At 50.8% G+C, this 24519-nt stretch overlaps 1 protein-coding gene across 1 annotated transcript in view; it reads left to right on the forward strand.

Moving 5' to 3' along the window:
* Positions 1 to 24519, forward strand: part of CDK12 (cyclin dependent kinase 12) — a 50727-nt gene that overhangs the window by 20878 nt on the left and 5330 nt on the right. Inside the window, exons 4-12 of the mRNA XM_038754587.1 lie at positions 872 to 1011; positions 3603 to 3773; positions 8870 to 9059; positions 11404 to 11460; positions 12033 to 12134; positions 15294 to 15371; positions 16827 to 16943; positions 18523 to 18654; positions 21728 to 21942. Of these exons, the coding sequence (XP_038610515.1) occupies positions 872 to 1011; positions 3603 to 3773; positions 8870 to 9059; positions 11404 to 11460; positions 12033 to 12134; positions 15294 to 15371; positions 16827 to 16943; positions 18523 to 18654; positions 21728 to 21942 (1202 nt within the window). The remainder of the gene's footprint in view (positions 1 to 871; positions 1012 to 3602; positions 3774 to 8869; positions 9060 to 11403; positions 11461 to 12032; positions 12135 to 15293; positions 15372 to 16826; positions 16944 to 18522; positions 18655 to 21727; positions 21943 to 24519) is intronic.

The following is a 24519-nucleotide window of genomic DNA, read 5'->3' on the forward strand; positions in this document are numbered from 1 at the left end:
GGTTCCTGACTATTGGGACAGGAAGGATGGTGGTTTCGTCGAGGAGAATGGGAATGAGCCCACTGTTGGGTAGGGACCGTCTCTATATGTTGCCAACTTGTACTTCCCAAGCGCTTAGTACAGTGCTGTGCACACAGTAAGCGCTCAATAAATACGATTGAATGAATGGGAAGGTCGTGGTGAGGGCGGGGAAGATGGGAAGGTCCACTGTGGACACGCCGATGCCGAGGTGTCGAGAGGCGATGCCCCGGAGGCGCAAGGAGTTGCTCATTTGGGGCAGGAAACCTGCCCACCGACTCTTACATTGTTCTCTCCCAAGCGCTTAGTACAGTGCACTGCACACAGTAAGCTCCCAAATATTGACTGATTGAACAGTGGGGGTGAAGTCAGGGCTAAAGAGACAGATTTGGGGAGTCATCTGTAGAGAGTCGTATAATTCCAACAGCCCACTCGCACTTAGGAACTCATTTATATCTGTCCATAGCACTCCTATGTCTGTGTGTGTATATATATATATATATATATATATATATATATATATACGCTTGCTGATTTCCTGATCTTGACCATTGGGGTTGTACTATTTTCCTGTGTGTCACCCCTGTTGGATTGTATGCCCTGAGTCTTTGCTCCCTTTGTAGAGCAACAGATGATAATAATACTTGTTAAGCACTTACTACGTGCCAAGCACTGTTCTAAACACACCGGGTGGACACAAGTTAATTAGGTTGGATAAGTCCCTACCTCACGTGGGGCTCACAGTCTTAATCCCCCCCATTTTACAGATGAGGTTCTGGGGGAGGAAATGGATGCCTGCCCCTTCAACCCCGTATCGCCCTTCCTCCCAAACGTGTTTTCTGGTCCGTTGCAGAATCTGCTGTCCTCGTTATGGAGAGAGGAGACAGACGGAAAGCGACTGGGGGAAGCGCTGCGTGGATAAGTTTGACATCATCGGGATTATTGGCGAGGGGACCTACGGACAGGTGTACAAAGCCAAGGACAAAGACACGGGTACGAAGGGAGCTCGTGAAGGGCGGGGGGTGGTCAAGCCGCGGTCACATCTGCGCGGAGTCCCCCGTCCCTCCCGGGTCAGAACGACGCCTGACAGAACCTACTCCATTTTAGCCTCAGGAATAATAATAATAATAATGATGGCATTTATTAACCGCTTACTATGTGCAGAGCACTGTTCTAAGCGCTGGGGGGGATACAAGGTGATCAAGGTGTCCCACGTGGGGCTCACAGTCTTCATCCCCATTTTACGGATAAGGTAACTGAGGCGCAGAGAAGTTAAGTGACTTGCCCAAGGTCACACAGCAGACATGTGGTGGAGTCAGGATTCGAACCCATGACCTCTGACTCCAAAGCCTGGGCTCTTTCCGCTGAGCCACGCTGCTCTGTAGAAGCACCTGGCTTGAAGCTGCCTTCTTGCCTTCCCAAGGGCCCTTCATCCCATCCTCCACTGTCTCCACCTAATTGCTCCCTTCTATTAGGAGGGTTAAATGGAGTTGATTTTGTCCTTGTTTCAAATTTGATTGCATGAGACAGATCTTTGATTCTCAGAATTCAAAAGTAATTGTAGTACTTAATGAGTCAAATTACGGCATTCATTCATTCAGTCGTATTTATTGAGCGCTCACTGTGTGCAGAGCACTGTACTAAGCGCTTGGGACGTACAAGTCGGCAATATATAGAGACGGTCCCTACCCAACAGTGGGCTCACAGTCTAGAAGGGGGAGACAGAGAACAAAACAAAACATATTAACAAAATAAATACGTACAAATGAAACAGAGTAATAAATACATACAAACATATATACAGGTAGTATATACAGGCATGTAGTGGCTAAAGAAGAAAGGGACTGAGTCATTTTCTGTTAGAGTAAATAGTTTTGGGGTTGTTTTTCTTTTGGTCAAAAGGCCCCTCAGCTGACTCTTACTTCAACATTTGTTGGTTGCAGTTTTTCCTCTGGTTATTCAAAGTGTTTGTTATAGACAGGTTTCGTTACAGGGTTAGCAACTTAAGTTGGGACAATGTGGAGAAAGACCCTGTGCGTAAAATCGTCTTTCCCATAATAAATTCATTCATTCAATCGTATTTAATAAATGGATGTTAGAGGTCAGAAATAGCATTTTGATAATGCCCCAGGTACACTGGTAACCAGCATTTAGTTAGCTTTTCCCCAAACTTAAAAACTAATGATACTGAGCTGCCATCTCCCCTGCAGGCACCCAGGGCCAGCAGTCATCCGAGCCTGGTCAGTCGATCAGTCATATTTATTGAGTTTTTATTGCGTGCGGAGCACTGGACTAAGCGCTTGGGAGAGTACAGTGCAGCAGACACGTTCCCCACCCACAACAAGCTTACAGTCCCCAGTGGGGGAGACAGACATTAATAGAAATAAATTACAGAGTCACCCCACCCCGTGTTGGCAGTGGGGTGCGGAGCCAGGCTCGGGTGGAGAAGAGCCTCTAGTAATAATAATAATAATAATAATAATAATAATAATAGCATTTATTAAGCATTTACTATGTGCAAAGCACTGTTCTAAGCACTGGGGAGGTTACAAGGTGATCAGGTTGCCCCACGGGGGGCTCAGTCTTCATCCCCATTTTACAGCTAACTGAGGCCCAGAGACGTGAAGTGACTTGCCCAAAGTCACACAGCTGACAATTGGCGGAGTCGGGATTTGAACCCATGACCTCTGACTCCAAAGCCCGGGCTCTTTCCACTGAGCCACGCTGCTTCTCATAATTGACAGTCAAGGGGCTTTGATGGGCTCAGGGATGTGGCTGGGGGCATTTTGGCTCCAGGGAGGCCGGTCCTGTCCCCCTCCGTGGCACGGTGCCCACTGTAGAGGCATCTTTAGTTATCACTGGGGGTGAGGCGCTCCCGTGGCTACCATTGTGGCTCAACGGGCTGATGAGGGCCTGGCCATAGCAAACGTCCAAGAGGATGGTCTCCACCGATGTTAGATTCCAGCCTGTGGGGCCAAAAGTGGAACTTCCAGTAGAAAAATTATCTTAAGAAATTACACTTGGTCTTGGCAAACCTGGCCTCGGGTGGGATGTGGGCCTAGGAAGGCGCAAAACAGTTCAGTCATTCATTTAATCGTATTTATTGAGTGCTTACTGTGTGCAAAGCACTGTACTGAGCACTTGGGAGAGTACACCAGGAAAACAGACATATGGTTGACGAGCCCTGGGCTGTTCTTCCTCCACCCTGCCCGTTTCTCCATGAGTTAACCATCCCATGACTTCCCGCTGGCTGGTGGGAACCGGAGGAAGGCGGACAAGGGGCGAAATTCCCATTTGTACAGTTTCTTACTTCTGAGCTGCTTCCGTAGAGGAGGTGTGGAAGAGGGAAGGTAGCATCCGCATCCAGACTTTGGGGTTGTCGGTGTGCTTTTTGTAGCCAGGAGGACGGGACATGCGGGCGTTGGCGCGATCCCCCAATGGGGATACGGGCTTCCGGGGGCGGCCGACCCTTTCTCCCTTTCTTCGGGGGCCCCAGGGTCAGGGATCGCTCCCGTCCCTCCGAGGGACCCCGTGGGTCCTGGGCGGCAGCATCGGTTTACGGGGAGCGGGGCGTGTCTCGGCAGGGGAGTTGGTGGCTCTGAAGAAGGTGCGTCTGGACAATGAGAAAGAGGGCTTCCCCATCACGGCCATCCGCGAGATCAAAATCCTCCGGCAGTTGATCCATCGCAGCGTCGTCAACATGAAGGAAATTGTCACAGACAAACAAGACGCGCTGGACTTCAAGAAAGACAAAGGTATGGGCCGCCGGCGACCCGGCGGCGCTCTTTATTGAGCACTGTCCCAAGGGAATTGGGGATGGCGGATTTGGGGCGGGGTTCGTGCCACCCGCTTTGCCCTTCGCCCCCGCGCCGTGCGGCCCGCTCAGGGAGGTTGGGCCAGCCAGGGCCGGGGGCCGCTCTCTGACCGAAACCGTTGAAATCTGGACAGCGGAGCGGATGCCTCTCCCAGAGTTGAGCAGCCCGCTTAAGTTATCCCTTCCTCGGTTGTGTTCCTAGAGGGGCATGGGGACCTCCACCTCTCGCCAACTCAACCGCAGCCGGGGGGCAGGGATGGGGGAAAGGAAGCGGACTGACTTTCCCGGCACGAGTTCCTTGAGACAGGCCTCAGCCGGCAACCCCCGCTGTCTGGGGCTGACCCTTCCTCGACAATAGATGCCCTTCAAGGTTGGGCCGCCCGAATCTAGGCCCAGCGAGGCCCTAGGGTGGGCCACGAGGAGGGTAGAGGGGACTCGGGCCCCATTCGCAACTGGAAACTCGATCAGTAATGTGACCCCAAGTAGAACAGGGCTCCCCTCTTTTTTTATGGTATTTACTATGGGCCAGGCACTGTACTAAGCACTAGGGATAGCTACAGGCTAATCAGGTTGGACACAGTCCATGTCCCACATGGGGGCTCACAGTCTTAGGCCCCGTTTTACAGATGAGATAACTAAGGCCCAGAGGGATGAAGTGAAGGTCACACAGCCTACAAGGGGCGCAGCCGGGATTAGAACTCGGGTCCTTCTGAGTCCCAGAGCCGTGCTCTGTCCATTAGGCCTCACCGCTTCTCTACTCCTTTTCTCTTTGCCCCCCACACTGGGATAAGGGGGACCCCGTCCCAGGAGCGGGCTGGGAGCCACCTGGCCCCTCCCCACCTCCTCCGCAGTTGTGCAGGCCATTCTGCGGGTGGGTCCCCCTAGGCCGCTCGCGTGGGGCAGGAGTCCCCGGGGCTCGGCGGCCACCGTGTACTCTATTTAATTATTTATTCTACTTTTACATATCTATTCTATTTATTTTATTTTGTTAGTATGTTTGGTTTTGTTCTCTGTCTCCCCCTTTTAGACTGTGAGCCCACTGTTGGGTAGGGACTGTCTCCATATGTTGCCAGTTTGTACTTCCCAAGCACTTAGTACAGTGCTCTGCACATAGTAAGCGCTCAATAAATACGATTGATGATGATGATGGGGGCTGTTGGCAGGCATGCGAGGAACCATCTACCCAGTTGGTCAATGAATGAATCAATCAAACCATAGTAGAGCACCGCAGTAAGTGTTTGGGAGTGTATACTAGAGACAATCAATCAATCAATCAGTCGTATTTATTGAGCGCTTACTGTGTGCAGAGCACTGTACTAAGCACTTGGGAAGTACAAGCTGGCAACATTTAGAGCCAACAGTGGGCTCACAGTCTAGAAGGGGGAGACAGAGAACAAAACCAAACATACTAACAAAATAAAATAAATAGAATAGATAGGTACAAGTAAAATAAATAAATAAATAAATAGAGTAATAAATATGTACAAACATATATACAGGTAGAGAGAGTAGATGGGATCTCTGCCCCCCAGGTAGCTTCCAGTCTAAACGGGGGAGACCGACACTGAAACAAATTAGGGCTTGAAAGAATTATTATTATTATTATGGCATTTGTTAAGCACTTACTCTATGCCAAGCACTGTTCTAAGCGCTTGAGTGCTAAGCACTCAAGTAGTCAAGCGCTCAGTACAGTGCTCTGCACACAATAAGTGCTCAATAAATATGATTGAATGAGTGGAGTAATAATAATAATAATAATAACAATGAAGATGGCATTTACTAACTGCTTACTATGTGCAAAGCACTGTTCTAAGCGCTGGAGAGGTTATAAGGTGACCAGCTTGTCCCACGGGGGGCTCCCAGTCTTCATCCCCATTTTACAGATGAGGTAGCTGAGGCCCAGAGAAGTTGTGACTTGCCCAAAGTCACACAGCTGACAATTGGCGGAGCCGGGATTTAAACCCATGACCTCTGACTCCAAAGCCCGGGCTCTTTCCACTGAGCCACGCTGTTAGGTTGGACACAGTCCCTGACCCACGTAGGGCTCACACTCTTAATCTCCATTGTACAAACGAGGGAAACTGAGGCCGGAGAAGTGAAGTGACTTGCCCAAGATCACTTGGCAGATATGTGGCGGAGCCGGGATTAGAACCCATGAACTTCTTACTCCCAAGCCCGTGCTTTTAGAACCGTACGTAAGGCCTTGGGGGATTGCGAGTGCTTAGGGAACAGGGAAATACTCAAAAGGCAGCCGAGGGAGTAAAAGTTGGGAAGGAATCGGAGTCGATTGGAGAAAGCCTCCTTTCGGGGATGCGATTTCAGAAGGACTCTGAAAATAGAGCTGTGGTCAGACAGATCTGAAGCGGGGAGGGAGGGCAGGAGCGAGAAATCGGCGGTGGGAGAGGCCAGACCGGAGTAGGTTCGTTGGAGAGAGCGGAGAGTGGGAGCTGGGGTGAAGTGGGAGAAGAGAGCGGGAAAGAGGGAGAGAACCCACTGAGGGCCTTACAGCCAATGGTCCGGCCAGCCTTGGAGGTTTTTGAGGAGTGGGGAGATCATCATCATCATCATCACCAATCGTATTTATTGAGCGCTTACTGTGTGCAGAGCACTGTACTAAGCGCTTGGGAAGTACAAATTGGCAACATATAGAGACAGTCATCATCATCATCATCAATCGTATTTATTGAGCGCTTACTATGTGCAGAGCACTGTACTAAGCGCTTGGGAAGTACAAATTGGCAACATATAGAGACAGTCCCTACCCAACAGTGGGCTCACAGTCTAAAAGGGGGAGACAAAACCAAACATACTACAAAATAAAATAGAATAGATATGTACAACTAAAATAAATAAATAGAGTAATAAATCTGTACAAACATATATACATATATACAGATGCTGTGGGGAAGGGAAGGAGGTAAGATGGGGGGGATGGAGAGGGGGACGAGGGGGAGAGGAAGGAAGGGGCTCAGTCTGGGAAGGCCTCCTGGAGGAGGTGAGCTCTCAGTAGGGCCTTGAAGGGAGATGTGTAGAGAACGATGTTGAAAGGAAAAGATCTGAGGAGCAGAGGGAAATAGGGACTGAAGGGGGAAAGACTCAAAGCAGGAAGGTCAAGTTGAGGGGGTTTGAGGCAGTAGACAAGTGGCTGGACCAGTATGGTGACCTGGAAATGTGAAGGAGCCCACTGTTGGGTAGGGACTGTCTCTATATGTTGCCAATTTGTACTTCCCAAGCGCTTGGTACAGTGCTCTGCACATAGTAAGCGCTCAATAAATACGATTGATGATGATGATGAAGGAGGAAGCGACGGGATTTGGCCACAGGCTCAGCTCGCTCCCTCCTCCCTTACCACAGTGATCTCCTCCTACAACCCAGCCCGCACGTCCCACTCCTCTAACGCCAGCCTAGTCTCCGTACCTTGATTCGTAATCCCGCCTCCGCCCCCCTCACCCCCATCCCTCCTCAGCCCTGGAATTCCTTCCCCCTTCACATCTAACGGTCCACCATTCTCGTCAGTTTCAAAACCCTCCTCAAATCACCTCTCCGCCAAGAGGCCTTCCCTTACTAAGCCCCCATTTCCCCTCTGCGTCAATTAATCGATAAATCAATCGTATATATTGAACCCGTACTATGTTGTGTGCAGAGCACTGTACTAAGCGCTTGGGAGAGTACAACACAACAATATTACAGACACGCTCCCTGCCCACAACGAGCTGACAGTCTAGACGGGGAGACAGACATTGATAAAAATAGATAAATCACCAATATGGACATAAGTGCTGCGGGGCCGGGCGGGGTGATTTAATCGTATTTATTGAGCGCTCACTGTGTGCAGAGCACTGTACTAAGCGCTTGGGAAGTACAAGTGATGAATAAAGGGAGCAAGTCAGGGCGACGCAGAGGGGAGTGGGAAAGTCGGGAAACTGTTCACCTGGCCAAGGACCCCCTTCAACACTTTAACTCACCCCAACTTCACAGCACTTGTGTAAATGAGGTCCTTATGTCCAACTCTTCCTCCTCCCTGTCATTTATTTTAAGTTTTGTGTACCTCTGCTCCTTGTGGGCATCTACCAACTGTGTTGACTTCACTCTCCCAGGCACACAGTAGGCGCTCAGTAGGTACCATCGATCGATCGATACCATTGATCGATTGAGTGAGTCAGGGGGCTCTTGGGTGAATCGGGCATAGCCGTGTCTTCTCGGAGGCTGGGGAAGGGGCCGGTACGTCCCCACCAAACTGGAGAGCGGGATTATTAATAATAATCATAGCAATAATAATGTATTTGGTCAGCGCTTACTGTGTGCCAGGCAGATTTAGAATAATCAGGTTGGCCCCAGGCCCTGTCCCACACAGGGCTCACAGTCTTAATTCCCATTTTCCAGATGAGGGAACTGAGGCCCCGAGAAGTGAAGCGTCAGGTTGGACACGGTCCCTCTCCCACATGGGGCTTGCAGAGGGGGTAGGATTTAATCCCCATTTTACAGATGAGGAAACCGAGACACCGAGAAGTGAAATGACTTTCCCGGGGTGACGAGGCAGGCAAGTGGTGGATGTGGAATGAGAACCCAGGGCCTCCCGCCCACAGTCTTAATTCCCATTTTCCAGATGAGGGAACTGAGGCCCAGAGAAGTGAAGCGTCAGGTTGGACACGGTCCCTCTCCCACATGGGGCTTGCAGAGGGGGTAGGATTTAATCCCCATTTTACAGATGAGGAAACCGAGACACCGAGAAGTGAAATGACTTTCCCGGGGTGTCGAGGCAGGCAAGTGGTGGAGGCGGAATGAGAACCCAGGGCCTTGCGCTCGCAGTCTTAATTCCCATTTTCCGGATGAGGGAACTGAGGCCCAGAGAAGTGAAGTGGCTTGCCCGAGGTCACCCGGCAGACAAGTGGCGGAGCCGGAATTAGAATCCGTAACCTTCTGACTCCCAGGCTTGGGCTCTATCCACTAGGCCACCCTGCCCATCCCCGGAGCCGTCCCCGCGGGGGCTCTGGAAGCCCCCGTCGATCCCAGTTTCCGCTTTCCCCTCCTCGGCAGGTGCCTTTTACCTTGTATTTGAATACATGGACCACGACCTGATGGGGCTGCTCGAGTCCGGGCTGGTGCATTTTTCCGAGGACCACATCAAGTCTTTCATGAAACAGCTGATGGAAGGGTTGGATTATTGCCACAAAAAGAACTTCCTGCATCGGGACATCAAGTGCTCCAACATTCTGCTCAACAACAGGTAGCAGGCCGACCGGGTGACGGGGGGGGGGTGGGCGGACAGCTCGTTAATAATCACTATGGCTTTTGCCGAGCGCTTGCGATGTGCCAGACACCGTTTCGAGTCAAGATAATCGGGTTGGATACAGTCCCTGATTAAGACTAGTCATAGTCTTAATCAATCAATCGTATTTATTGAGCGCTGACTGTGTGCAGAGCACTGTATAAGTGCTTGGGAGGTCCAAGTTGGCAACATATAGAGACGGTCCCTGCCCAACAGCGGGTTCACAGTCTAGAAGGGGGAGACAGACAACGAAACAAAACATATTAACAAAATAAAATACAGCTGAGGTAACCGAGGCACGGTGAAGTGACTCGCCCAAGGTCACCCAGCAGGCAAGCGGAGGAGCCAGGAGTAGAAACCACGTCCTTTGATTCCCAAGCCCGTGTTCTTGCTGCTAGGCGCCGCTCTCACAGAGCGTTCTGCTCGCTCTCCGCCCCGGGGGTTTCAAACCCGCGACTTGAGCTGCGGCAGGCCGCACCCTTGCACGGGGGGGTGCCCTCCTGGCCGCCAAATGGACCCCCACCCTGCCTGGTGATGTGGTCACCTTCCATTCACCAGTTCCCGGGGCTCTGACCCTCGCTGCCAAGGCATGCCCGGCCCCTCCTTTTTGGCGGGTGCTCGTAAACAGTTCTCCGAACGGGCGCCTCCCCGATGGGGGGGCCTCTGCATCCTGCCCCTAGTCGCGGTACCGACGACGACGACCTCGCCCCGCGTTGTCTTGGCTTGTGCCTGCCCGGGGAGGGGGGTCTGAGCCCCAGCTCGGAAATGCGGCCGGAGCGGGGCCTGGGGTGAGTAAAGCAGTTCTTGGAGTGGTGGCTTCGGTGGCGGTGGTTCTGACTAGCCCCAGCCTGATTCAAGCGCTTGGTACAGTGCTCTGCACACAGTAAGCGCTCAATAAATACGATTGAACGAATGCTTTCTCCGCACACGACCCCATTTCCTTTTCTTTGTTTGAAGTGGTACCTGTTCAGCATTTACTACGTGTCAGACATTGGAGGTCAAGATAGGTTGGACACGGTCCCTCTCCCACATGGGGCTTGCAGAGGGGGTAGGATTTAATCCCCGTTTTACAGATGAGGAAACGGAGACACCGAGAAGTGAAATGACTCTCCCGGGGTGACGAGGCAGGCAAGTGGTGGAGGCGGAATGGGAACCCAGGGCCTCCCGCTCCCAGGCTTGGGCTCTTTCCACTAGGCCATGGTGCTCCTTTTCTGAGTCCTTGAGATCCTCTTGCCGTACCCCTGTGCCATTTTTGCTCCCCAGAGCTGGACGTGCCATCCGTGGCAAGGGTCCTCTGGGGAAGGGGGCTTTAGCGGGGTCCCCTGAACGGGTGCTCTGTGCATTTTGATTGCCCGGTTTCTCCCCAAAACTTGTTTGGCTCGGGTAATAGCCAGGTCAGCCCTCTACAGTCCCAATCTGGACCATGATAATATGGTAAGTGGTGTTTGTTAAGCACTTACTGGGTGTCAGGCACTGTACTAAGCACGGCGGTAGATACCTCCCAGCCTTAATCCCCATTTTCCGGTTGAGGTAACTGGGGCACAGAGAAGTGAAGCGACTTGCCCAGGGTCACAAGCAGGCAAGCGGTACATATCTATTCTATTTATTGTATTTTGTTAGTATGTTTGGTTTTGTTCTCTGTCTCCCCCTTTTAGACTGTGAGCCCACTGTTGGGTAGGGACTGTCTCTATATGTTGCCAATTTGTACTTCCCAAGCGGTTAGTACAGTGCTCTGCACACAGTAAGCGCTCAATAAATGCGATTGATGATGATGATGAAGATGATCTGACCACGATCTATCCACTAGTCATCATCAATCGTATTTATTGAGCGCTTACTATGTGCAGAGCACTGTACTAAGCGCTTGGGAAGTACAAATTGGCAACATATAGAGACAGTCCCTACCCAACAGTGGGCTCACAGTCTAAAAGGGGGAGACAGAGAACAAAACCAAACACACTAACAAATAAAATAAATAGAATAGATATGCACAAATTAAATAAATAAATAAACAATAAATAAATAAACAATAAATAAATAAACAATAAATAAATAAATAAATAAATAATAAATGCAAATAAATAAATAATCCACGTCGCATCCAACCGAAGGGAATAACGTAGGGGGACATGTCCCGGAGTGAGCTGTTGAGCTTTCCTTCCGGGGCTCCCTCCTCCTCCCGCAGTAAAGCCCAGCCTCCACAATTGACCACGGGCATGGGCTGGGCTTTGCAGATTCCCCAGCCGCCCCTCGGGTGACTAACTCCGTGTGTTTGTGTGTACGCGTGTGTTTTTCTCCCTAGCGGGCAGATCAAACTGGCGGATTTTGGACTTGCTCGGCTGTATAGCTCCGAAGAGAGGTGAGGCACTAACCGGGCAAAATGACGGAGGGATCTAGGATCTAGCCCCCTGCTCTCGGGGGGCTTCAGGACTCAGCATGCCGAGGGGGCTGTGGGGCCCGTTAGTAGCCGGCCCGTCGGTCTTCTAGTTCAGCAAGCAACCAGAATTGAGTGGGAGTTGTGACTTCCTCGATTTGCTCCCCGTCTGCCGAGGTCCATTATCTTGCCGCTGGGCAGCTACGGCAACAGATGACCACGGCCCTCCCCATCTCCCTCCCCTCCCCTTTCCCAATTCTGGAGTTAAGTGGCAGGACCAGCTCTCCTTCGGGGAATTATTTTTATAATAATTGTGGTATTTGTTAAGCTACATTGGGGGTAGCGGTGGACCACGCACTCTCCCACAAAGGGCTCGCAACCTAAGCGGGAGGGGGAACAGCTGTCGAACCCCCATTATACAGCTGAGGAGACGAGGCCCAGAGAAGTGAAGTGACTTGTCCCAAGTCACACAGCAGGCCGTCTTTGGAATTAAGTGGTCGAGGGTTCTGGGCCGGGGGGCAGAGAGGAGCGTCATTGCCGCGGGTTTCCCGTTTCAGCCGACCGTACACCAATAAGGTCATCACGCTATGGTACCGACCTCCAGAACTGCTGCTGGGAGAGGAGCGTTACACGCCAGCCATAGATGTCTGGAGCTGTGGGTAAGCAGCCCGAACTCCCCTCATCTGTCAATCAATCAATCAATCGTATTTATTGAGCGCTTACTGTGTGCAGAGCACTGGACTAAGCGCTTGGGAAGTACAAGTTGGCCACATCTAGAGACGGTCCCTACCCAACAGTGGGCTCACAGTCTAGAAGGGGACTAGATTGTCCCCTGTTTCCTCTCCCTCGCCCGTCTTTCACCCCGGGCGTAGAACGACCCCGGAGCAGTGAAAATGGGCCAGGATGCGTTTTTACAAGCCTTGCACCTTCCCTCTTCCTTTTTCCTTCCTCCCTCAGTCCTTCCCAGCATTGGTGATAGCCTCTCCTCCACCCCCCACCTGCCGTGTGAAAACCACGGTCTTAAAAAAGTGAGGGGCAGGTTCCCCGCCCCCGAATTTGGAGGGAAATGGTGGAGGGGGGGGGGAGAGAGGATCGGCAACCGCTGTAGCCTACCGAAGTCAGATGAAGCTTTAGTTAAATTTTAGTGACTCAAGCTGGGTGTGTTTGTGTTCTGGACTATTTGCTTTAGTAGTATTACCTTATATCCTCCCCAGCGCTTAGAACAGTGCTTTGCACATGCTAAGTGCTTAACAAATGCCATCATTATTATTAGTATTAGCATTTAAACTGTCACAACTAGGCTCTAAAGTTAACACCCCATTAAGATTACCTTATATCCTTATACCTTATATATACCTTATATATTTAGTATATATATATACCTTATATGTTTGCATATATTTAGTATATATGCCTTATATATAATATACCATATTTATGTGTGTGTATGTATGTGTATATATACATATATATGTGTGTGTATATGCCATATATATATGGCATACCTCCCTCTCTCTCTCTCTCTCTCTCTCTCTCTCGTATATATAATGTACCATATGTATTTAGTGACTCAAGCTGGGTGTGTTTGTGTTCTGGGCTATTTGCTTTAGTAGTATTACCTTATATCCCCCCCAGCGCTTAGAATAGTGCTTTGCACATACTAAGCGCTTAACAAATGCCATCATTATTATTAGTGTTAGCATTTAAACTGTCACAACTAGGCTCTAAAGTTAATGCCCCATTAAGATTTCCTTATATCCTTATACCTTATATATACCATATATATTTAGTATATATACCTTATATATTTATATATATTTATGTATTGTACATATACTTTATGTATAGCATACGTATACTATATATACACACACATACATATGGTATATATAATATACCTTATATGTTTAGTGACTCAAGCTGGGTGTGTTTGTGTTCTGGGCTATTTGCTTTAGTAGTATTACCTTATATCCCCCCCCCCCCCAGCGCTTAGAACAGTGCTTTGCACATGCTAAGCGCTTAACAAATGCCATCATTATTATTAGTGTTAGCATTTAAACTGTCACAACTAGGCTCTAAAGTTAACGCCCCATTAAGATTTCCTTATATCCTTATACCTTATATATACCTTATATATTTAGTATATATAGCTTATATATATTTATATATTGTACATATACTTTATGTATATCATATGTATACTATATATGCACACACACATATATATGGTATATATAATATACCTTATATATTTAGTGACTCAAGCTGGGTGTGTTTTTGTTCTGGGCTATTTGCTTTAGTAGTATTACCTTATATCCCCCCCAGCGCTTAGAATAGTGCTTTGCACATACTAAGCGCTTAGCAAATGCCATCATTATTATTAGTGTTAGCATTTAAACTGTCACAACTAGGCTCTAAAGTTAACACCCCATTAAGATTTCCTTATATCCTTATACCTTATTTATACCTTATATATTTAGTATATATATACCTTATATGTTTGCATATATTTAGTATGTATGCCTTATATATAATATACCATATATATGTGTGTGTATGTATGTGTATATATACATGTATATGTGTGTGTGTGTATACCATATATATATATATGGTATATATAATCTCTCTCTCTTTCTCTCTCTCTCTCTCTCTCTCTCTCTCTCTCTGGTATATATAATATACCATATATATTTAGTGACTCAAGCTGGGTGTGTTTGTGTTCTGGGCTATTTGCTTTAGTAGTATTACCTTATATCCCCCCCAGCGCTTAGAACAGTGCTTTGCACATACTAAGCGCTTAACAAATGCCATCATTATTCTTAGTGTTAGCATTTAAACTGTCACAACTAGGCTCTAAAGTTAACGCCCCATTAAGATACACGGGGAGACAGAGCTGTCATCTCTGTTATCCCAGCCCAGCGGGACAGAGGGCCGCTTTTACCACAAGGGCTGGAGAAAGCGGCAAGTGGAAGGCTGCCGGTGGCCGGGAGTCGAGAGGCTGGGAAAGCCAAGCGCCCTGTGTGGGCTGCTGCCCGTCTGGTTGGGCCCGAGCGATCCGCCCTTCTGTATCAGAGGGAGCTCACTGTCCGCGTATGGCACGGGGAAGGATCCCGCAGGTGGGCATTCCCGGAGCCAGGTTCTCTCCGGGAACTCCGTACCACCGGCAAAGCCGATGTTCTCAGCGGTCTGGAAATCCAGCTGCGTCCTCGTTGCCTCTTACGTCACTGGTGGCCTCCACGCTGGCTCTTGGAGCCGAGCGGTTGACTTGGCGGCTCTTGCGAGAGCCAGAATCGGTTCTGGCCCCATCTCTCTTGGAGCAGGAAGGGCTCGGAGGGGGCGCGCAAAGACGGTGCTGCTTTTTGTCGGCTGGCCGCCGCGGCAAAACACTGGCGAGGCCCGGGCGGCGGGAGCGGGTGCCGGCTGGTCCGGGCCCCTCGCCGGCCGGCCGGCCCTTAGGTTTCCAGGCCCGAGCCCAGTTTCTCAGCCCCAGAAGGGCTTCCCTTGAGCCTGGGAAAACTCTTGGCATCCAGCTTGGGCACCCCTCTCCCAAATGTCTCTTACCGCCAAAGCGCGGGCTCAAGGCAGAGAGAGGAGAGGTGAACCTGGGCCTTTCCGGAAGCGAGCGCCCAAAAAAGAGGTGTTGGGTATTGTAACCTCTCACAGCAAGCGCTTTCCATCTGACCCGTTGCCTGCCAGGGGAGAATTAAGTGGTCCGTTGTGTTTTCCGCGAGAGGAGAAAGTGATTTCTCTAGAACAGAGGTGTGACTGAGCACCCTGGGTTCCCCATCCTGACCTGTCGCTTTTTCCCCTCCCAGCTGCATTCTCGGGGAACTGTTTACAAAGAAGCCCATTTTCCAAGCCAATCTGGAACTGGCCCAACTAGAACTTATCAGGTAAAAGCCGCGCGCGCGCGCGTATGACCCGGGCACGTGAGCACGCGTGAGAAAGTGGGTGGAGGCGAACTCTGGTAGGGCAGCAGATCGTATACCTGAGTCTCTATAGGGTGTTCACAAGCTTGGGAGCTCTAGTTCTCTTCACTGGGGTCGTTGGCTACTTGACCAGAGGGGTGCATGGGCCAAATGGTTCAAGTAAACCAGTCAATCATATTTATTGATTAAAAGTAAAGTTTGAGGTATTCCCAGTCACCTGTTCAAACTCGATGGCTACCCCAAAGCATGGGGAATCGTGGCCAGGCTGCCTCATTCATTCATTCATTCATTCATTCATTCATTCATTCACTCAATCAATCGTATTTATTGAGCGCTTACTGTGTGCAGAGCACTGTACTAAGTGCTTGGAAAGTACAGTTCAGCCTCCCCAGGCTGAGCCCAGGACCAGCCCCTGCGGTAGCCAGAATTCAGTGAGGCCCCCCCTTACCCTCCGAGGGCCATGGAGGTCCCTAAAATCCCCCCAACCACCAAAAGCAGTGGTCTTTTGTACCCCCGTGTAGTTAGCAGAGTCGGAAGCATTCATTCATTCATTCATTCAATCGTATTTATTGAGCTCTGACTGTGTGCAGAGCACTGTACTGAGTGCTTGGGAAGTACAAGTTGGGAATATATAGAGATGGTCCCTACTCAACAGCGGGCTTACAGTCTAGAAGGGGGAGACAGACAAGAAAATGAAACAAGTAGACAGGTGTCAGTGCCATCAGAATAAATAGAATTACAGCTATATGCACATCATTAATAAAATAAATAGAATAGTAAATATGTACAAGTGAAATAAATAGAGCAGTAGATCTGTACCAACATATATACAGGTGCTGTGAGGAAGGGAAGGAGGTAGGGCGGGAGGGATGGGGAGGAGGAGAGGAAAAAGGGGGCTCGGTCTAGGAAGGCCTCTTGGAAGAGGTGAGCTCTCAGTAGGGCTTTGAAGGGAGGAAGAGAGCTAGCCTGGCGGATGCGTGGAGGGAGGGCATTCCAGGCCAGGGGGAGGACGTGGGCCGGGGGTCGACGGCGGGACAGGCGAGAGCGAGGTACGGTGAGGAGGTTAGCGGCAGAGGAACAGAGGGTGCGGGCTGGGCTGGAGAAACCGTAGACTTCTGCTATCATCAATCCTATTTATTGAGCGCTTACTGTGTGCAGAGCACTGTACTAAGCGCTTGGGAAGTACAAGCTATCCCACACCTGGTTAGCGAGTCCAGAGCAGAGCTGGGATTCCAGTGTTTGGGGATTTGTGGTGCCGATTAGTGGTCAGTCGGGAGCGGCCACGGGCAAGAGGGAGAGAGAGAGCTCTTCTCTCTGGCCCGCCTGTGCCCGCCATTCGGTCAGGCGGCCAGGGCCCCGGGGCCGGTGGGGGCCGGGGGCGCTGACTTACCTCCCAGCGGGTTCCTGCTTCTCTCACAGCCGGCTGTGCGGCAGCCCGTGCCCGGCCGTGTGGCCCGACGTCATCAAGCTACCCTACTTCAACACCATGAAACCCAAGAAGCAGTACCGCCGGCGGCTGCGCGAGGAGTTCTCTTTGTGAGTCTCAAAGGAGCGGGCCCCCGGCTCCCTGCTCAGTTAGCAAAGCTTTCTGTCTCAGCCTCGACCCGAGGCTCTAACCCAAGGTTGTGCCCCCCGCCCCCTTAATCAGAGGGTAAATCCCCCATCCCCTCCGGCTGCCAGCCTGTTCCAACCTGGGAGTGGGTGGGGGGCGGTTTTGCTAAATTAGAACGGGGGCCAGAAAAAGAGACGAAGAACTCAGCTCCGTCACCTGAACGGTCTCCGGATTAAACGTCCCCCGCCTCCCGATCCCATCCCCCGAGAAAAGGTCCGGCGATCCGATCAAAGCCAGGTGTGATTCAGGCCATTCACTTATTCTTGTGAATGGAGTCTTCGATCCCAGCGCGTTTGGAAAATCAGCTCTCCCCTGCCCATAGTCTCTTGACAGAGGCAGAGACGCCTACCCTCCACTCATTCTAGGACCCTTCCGTTTTCCGGTAATTATTATGGTAGTAAGCGTTTACTCCATGCCAGGGACTGTACTAAGCGCCGGGGTGGATACACATCAGGTTGGACAAGGTCCCTGTCCCACTTGGGGCTCACAGTCTCAGTCCCCATTTTCACAGAGAAGTGAAAAGTGACTTGCCCAAGGTAACACAGCAGATACGTGGCAGAGCCGGGATTAGAACCCGTGACGCCGAGGCCCGTGCTCTATCACTACGCCATGCTGCTGCTTAATAATTATGTCATTTGTTAAGCTCTTACTTTGTGTCAGGCACTGTTCTAAGCACTGGGGCAGATTAAAGCAAACCGTGTTGGTCACAGTCCCTGTTCCCCATGGGCTTTGCACTCTTAATCCCCATTTTACAGATGAGGTAACCGAGGCCCAGAGAAATTAAGTGACTTGCCCAGGGTCGCACAGCGGATGTGGTGGAGCTGGGATTAGAACCCAGGTCCTTCTGACTCATAGGCCTATGCTTAAACCATGCTGTTCCTACTTCCTAGGTGCCGGGCACTGCTTCGGCCCCGAGGGATCTGTTAGGGTTAGGTGCTTACTGTGTGCCAGGCACTGTGCTGAGCCCTGGACCAGGCGTAAGGTATAATCAGACCAGACATCATCCCCGTCTGCCCCCCTCCAGTGCTCTCAGTCGCAGGTGCGACGAACAGTTAAGATACGTGTATCCCCGTTTTCCAGATGAGGAGCGGAGGTTCAGGGGTGTTAAGTAGCTTGCCCAGGATCACAGAGAGGACCAGTAGCCGGGATGTGGCTACATCCCGGGTCTCCAGACTCCCGGCTCCACGCTCCAGCCACTAGGCCGTAATAAGTGGTTGGGCTATCCTGCTAAAGGGACTGTTCAAAAAGGCCCCGATCGGCTACTTTTCCGCTCCGCTTCCCAGCCAGGAGAACTTGGTGACCTCTCCGGCTGAACCCCCTCGCCCTTCCCTCAGCGACACCCCTCTTCATCCACCCTCCGATCCCCCCCGAAGCTTCGATGTCTCTCCCCTCCCCAGCCCGGAGGGGTGGTGGTAGATGAGAGTTCTTGCGCCGCGGGGATGTTTGAACCGCCTTGCTCACGGTAGCCCCGTGCTGTCTGTGGTTCTCCCCGCCGCCTCTCAGCATTCCCTCGGCTGCCCTCGACCTGTTGGACCACATGCTGACGCTGGATCCCAACAAGCGGTGCACGGCGGAGCAGGCCCTGCAGAGCGACTTCCTCAGAGACGTCGAGCTCAGCAAAATGGCTCCTCCGGAGTAAGTTGCGGGATTGGCCGGGAGCTGAGCCTGGGGGGGAAAGGCCCGCCTGAGCGGAGTCTGAAACACCCGGAGGGATGGAATATGGGGGAGACACCTAGCACCTCATCGATGGCCTTGGATTTTCCTGGCATCGGTAAACGTAGCAGGTGTCCTCCCCACGGCCCGCATCCCTGAACCCGCGTCCATCCCCTCCGCCCGGAGATCAAGCAGTCAGTTGTATTTGAGTGCTTACTGTGTGCAGAGCACTGTACTGAGCACTTGGGAGAGTAGAACAACGACATAGCAGACACAGGCATACAGTCTGGAGGGGGAGACGGGCATTAATGTAAATACATTGTAGGTATGTACGTAAGGAGAGGGGGATGGATAAAGGGAGCAAGTCAGGGCAGTGAAGAAGGGAGTGGAAGAAAGGGGTTAGTGAGGGAAGGCCTCTTGGAGGAGATTTGCCTTTAATCATCATCATCATCATCATCATCATCAATCGTATTTATTGAGCGCTTACTATGTGCAGAGCACTGTACTAAGCTCTTGGGAAGTGCAAATTGGCAACATATAGAGACAGTCCCTACCCAACAGTGGGCTCACAGTCTAAAAGGGGGAGACAGAGAACAAAACCAAACATACTAACAAAATAAAATAAATAGAATAGATATGTACAAGTAAAATAAATAGAGTAATAAATATGCACAAACATATATACATATATGCAGGTGCTGTGGGGAAGGGAAGGAGGTAAGATGGGGGGGATGGAGAGGGGGACGAGGGGGAGAGGAAGGAAGGGACTCAGTCTGGGAAGGCCTCCTGGAGGAGGTGAGCTCTCAGCAGGGCCTTGAAGGGAGGAAGAGAGCGAGCTTGGGCTTTGACTGAGGGGAGAATAATTGCCGATCAGATACGAAGAGGGAGGGCGTTCCGGGCCAGAGGCGGGAAGTGGGCGAGAGGTTGGCGGCGAGATAGAAGAGATCGAGGTACAGTGAGATCATCCCCACCAGGTCATTGCGTTCCTTTCCCCGCCAGTGTCTCCATAACCAACGCTCCACCTGGTCCCTGCAACCTTCTACCCCACTGCCCTCCTTGGCAGAGGGGCAGTCGCCGTCGAAGGTGTCCCCTTTGCTCCTTGCTTGTACAAAGTAGTGTATGTATATATATATATATATATATATATATATATATATATATATATGGATAAATGGCATTTATTAAGCGCTTACTATGTGCAAAGCACTGTTCTAAGCACTGGGGAGATTACAAGGTAATCAGGTGTCCCACAGGGGGCTCACAGTCTTAATCCCCATTTTCCAGATGAGGGAACTGAGGCCCAGAGAAGTGAAGTGACTCGCCCAAAGTCACACAGCTAGCAAGTGGTGAAGCCGGGATTTGAATCCATGCCCAGACCCATGACACAGACTGCATGGGTTCAAATCCCGGCTCCACCACTTGTCAGCTGTGTGACTTTGGGCCAGTCACTTCACTTCTCTGGGCCTCAGTTACCTCATCTGTAAAATGGGGATTAGAGTCTAGTGTAGACTCGAGTTTTCATGTCCAACTTCCAGGCTTTTATTGCCATTTAGGGAGGGGGAGAGAGAGCGGGCAGTTGCTTTAAACAACAGGTGGTAATAACAATAATAATAATAATAATAATAATAATAATAATAATAATAATGGCATTTATTAAGCACTTACTATGTGCAAAGCACTGTTCCAAGCACTGGGAAGGTTACAAGGTGACCAGGTTGTCCCATGGGGGGCTCACAGTATTAATCCCCATTTTACAGTTGAGGGAACTGAGGCCCAGAGAAGTGAAGTGACTTGCCCAAGGTCACACAGTTGGAGGAGCCGGGATTTGAACCCATGACCTCTGACTCCAAAGCCCGGGCTCTTTCCACTGAGCCACGCTGCTTCTCTAGAGTAGAGGGAGGTGTATTTCGCCTCTGCAGGGGACACTTTGCAGCGTTAAGAAGCGGGGTCTAACGTGACCCTGAAGCCGCCCAGGGAAGCGGTGGGTACCCGGGGAAGGAAGTAGAGAAGCAGTGTGGCTCAGTGGAAAGAGCCTGGGCTTTGGAGTCAGAGGTCATGGGTTCAAATCCCGGCTCCGCCCATTGTCAGCTGTGTGACTTGGGGCAAGTCACTTCACTTCTCTGGGCCTCAGTTACCTCATCTGTAAAAAGGGGATTAAGACTGTGAGCCCCCAGTGGGACAACCTGATCACCTTGTAACCCCGCAGCGCTTAGAACAGTGCTCTGCACATAGTAAGCGCTTAATAAATGTCACTTAAAAAAAAAAAAAGTAAGGTGAGGCAGAGCGAGCCTAGGCCTTGGCCCTCCCTCCCAGCCCCACCGGTGGGTAAATTATCCCAAAGCTCCAGCGATGGAGCTGGGCTGGGCCAGCCCAGGCCTCGCTCCCCCAGGCTACGTGGAGGGAAAGGAAGGGCCTGGAGGTGGCAACTAAGCTCCGGGAATTTTCAAGCCCCGCTTTCGATGGGCAGGTTCCCGTTGGCAAGGCCGTTTTGGCCCGGCCGCTGGATTGGCGGAAGGCAGTGATTTATATATATATATATATACACACACACACACACACACACACACACACACACACACATATACACACACACACACATATATATGTATATATATATACATGTATATATGTATATATACATATATGTGTATATATGCATATACATGTATATATACATGTATATATGTATGTATATGCACATATATACATATACATGTATATATACACATATACATGTATATATATACATATATGTATATATATGTATATGTATATAAATGTATATATATATGTATATATGTTTGTACATATTTATTACTCTATTTATTTTATTTATACATATCTAGTCTATTTTATTTTGTTAGTATGTTTGGTTTGGTTTTCTGTCTCCCCCTTTTAGACTGTGAGCCCACTGCTGGGTAGGGACTGTCTCTATGCGTTGCCAATTTGTAGTTCCCAAGCGCTTAGTGCAGTGCTCCGCACACAGTCAGCGCTCAATAAATACGATTGATGATGATGATGATGATGATTTGTCCGTCGCTTCCCCCGCGCCCAGCCTCCCGCACTGGCAGGACTGTCACGAGCTGTGGAGCAAGAAGCGGCGGCGGCAGCAGCGGCAGAGCAGCAGCGTGGCGGAAGAGGCTCCGCCGTCGAAGGCCTCGCGCAAAGAAACTACCTCGGGGGCCAGCCTGGAACCTGTGAAGAACAGCAGCCCGGCCCCGCCTCAGCCCCCGCCCAGCAAGGTGGAGCCCGGGCCGGGGGACGCCGCAGGTCAGAGCCGCTCACAGGGCGCCCGCGAAGGCCTCTGGGTAACGGTGACTGGAGGGGAGGCGGCGAGGTGACTTTCCGCGTGGACCTCGGGGTGATAATAATAATAATGACGGCATTTATTAAGCGCTTACTATGTGCAAAGCACTGTTCTAAGCGCTGGGGAGCTTACAAGGTGATCAGGTTGTCCCACAGGGGGCTCACAGTCTTCATCCCCATTTTACAGGTGAGGAAACTGAGGCACTGAGATCCCTCGGCGGGGCCGGAGGGTGGGCCAGCTAGGTTTGACCACTTTGGGCCATCGGCCGCCCCAGCTCCCCATAATAATAATAATAATAATGATGATGATGGCATTTGTTAAGCGCTTACTATGTGCAAAGCACTGTTCTAAGCGCTGGGGAGGTTACAGGGTGATCAGGTTGTCCCACAGGGGGCTCACAGTCTTCATCCCCATTTTACAGATGAGGTAACTGAGGCACTGAGTTCTCTCGGCGGGGCCGGAGGGTGGGCCGGCTAGGTTTGACCACTTTGAGCCGTCGGCCGCCCCAGCTCCCCATAATAGTAATAATAATAATAATGATGGCATTTGTTAAGCGCTTACTATGTGCAAAGCACTGTTCTAAGCGCTGGGGAGGTTACAGGGTGATCAGGTTGTCCCACAGGGGGCTCACAGTCTTCATCCCCATTTTACAGATGAGGTAACTGAGGCACTGAGTTCTCTCGGCGGGGCCGGAGGGTGGGCCGGCTAGGTTTGACCACTTTGAGCCGTCGGCCGCCCCAGCTCCCCATAATAGTAATAATAATAATAATGATGGCATTTGTTAAGCGCTTACTATGTGCAAAGCACTGTTCTAAGCGCTGGGGAGGTTACAGGGTGATCAGGTTGTCCCACAGGGGGCTCACAGTCTTCATCCCCATTTTACAGATGAGGAAACTGAGGCACTTAGATCCCTCGGCGGGGCCGGAGGGTGGGCCGGCTAGGTTTGACCACTTTGGGCCATCGGCCGCCCCAGCTCCCCATAATAATAATAATAATAATAATAATGATGATGGCATTTGTTAAGCGCTTACTATGTGCAAAGCACTGTTCTAAGCGCTGGGGAGGTTACAGGGTGATCAGGTTGTCCCACAGGGGGCTCACAGTCTTCATCCCCATTTGACAGATGAGGAAACTGAGGCACTGAGTTCCCTCGGCAGGGCCGGAGGGTGGGCCGGCTAGGTTTGACCACTTTTGGCCATCGGCCGCCCCAGCTCCCCATAATAATAATAATAATAATAATGATGGCGTTTGTTAAGCGCTTACTATGTACAAAGCACTGTTCTAAGGGCTGGGGGGGGATACAAGGTGATCAAGTTGTCCCACGTGGGGCTCACGGTCTTCATCCCCATTTTACAGATGAGGAAACTGAGGCACTGAGTTCTCTCGGCGGGGCCAGAGGGTGGGCCGGCTACGTTTGACCACTTTTGGCCGTCGGCCGCCCCAGCTCCCCATAATAATAATAATAATGATGGCATTTGTTAAGCGCTTACTATGTGCAAAGCACTGTTCTAAGCGCTGGGGGGGGATACAAGGTGATCAGGTTGTCCCACGTGGGGCTCACAGTCTTCACCCCCATTTTGCAGATGAGGGAACTGAGGCCTAGAGAAGCCAAGTGACTTGCCCAAGGTCACACAGCAGACAAGTGGTGGAGCCGGGATTTGAACCCATGACCTCTGACTCCAAAGCCCGGGCTCTTTCCACTGAGCCACGCTGCTTCCCCATCCCTCCCTGCTTGGCCTAATCCCCTCCCCTCAAGGAGACCCCTCCCCGTGGAGCGAAGTCGGCTAAGCCGGTTCTTCCCATCACACCCTATCGAAGCGGCTACGCTTCCCTGGAGAATAGCTCCCTATTTTCCAAGGGAAGGATGAGGCGAGCGGTTCTTATCCAGAGGCCTGAGTTCTTTCTGGGTTAGGCGTCGTGGGTAATGGGGCGAGGCTAGAGGCCTCTAAATGTCTCTAAATGTTGCCAACTTGTACTTCCCAAGCGCTTAGTACAGTGCTCTGCACACAGTAAGCGCTCAATAAATACGATTGATGATGATAATGATGATTTAACGTGGCGTAGTGGATGGAGCACGGGCCCGCGTCGGAAGGACCTGAGTTCTGATCCCGGCTCCGCCGCGTGTCTGCTGCATGGCCTCACTTCTCTGGGCCTCAGTTCCCTCGACTGTAAAATGGGGACTAAGATTGTGAGCTCCATGTGGGACAACCTGATCACCTCGTATTCCCCCAGCGCTTAGAACAGTGCTTTGCACGTAGTAAGTGCTTAACAAATACCGTCATTACTATTGTTATTATTATTATTATTATTCTCTGGGCCTCAGTTCCCTCGTCTGTAAAATGGGGATTTAGGACCGTGAGCCCCACTGGGGACAGGGGACTGTGTCCAACCCGATTATCTGGTATCCACCCCAGTGCCCAGTGCTTAGAACAGTGCCTGGCACATAGCGCCGAACAAATTCCACAGGTATTATTAGTAACTAAAGTGTCATTATTCACTCATTCATTCAATCGTATTTATTGAGTGCTTACTGTGTGCAG

This window comes from Tachyglossus aculeatus, chromosome 11, assembly GCF_015852505.1.
Source record: "Tachyglossus aculeatus isolate mTacAcu1 chromosome 11, mTacAcu1.pri, whole genome shotgun sequence".
Classification (NCBI taxonomy): Eukaryota; Metazoa; Chordata; class Mammalia; order Monotremata; family Tachyglossidae; genus Tachyglossus; species Tachyglossus aculeatus.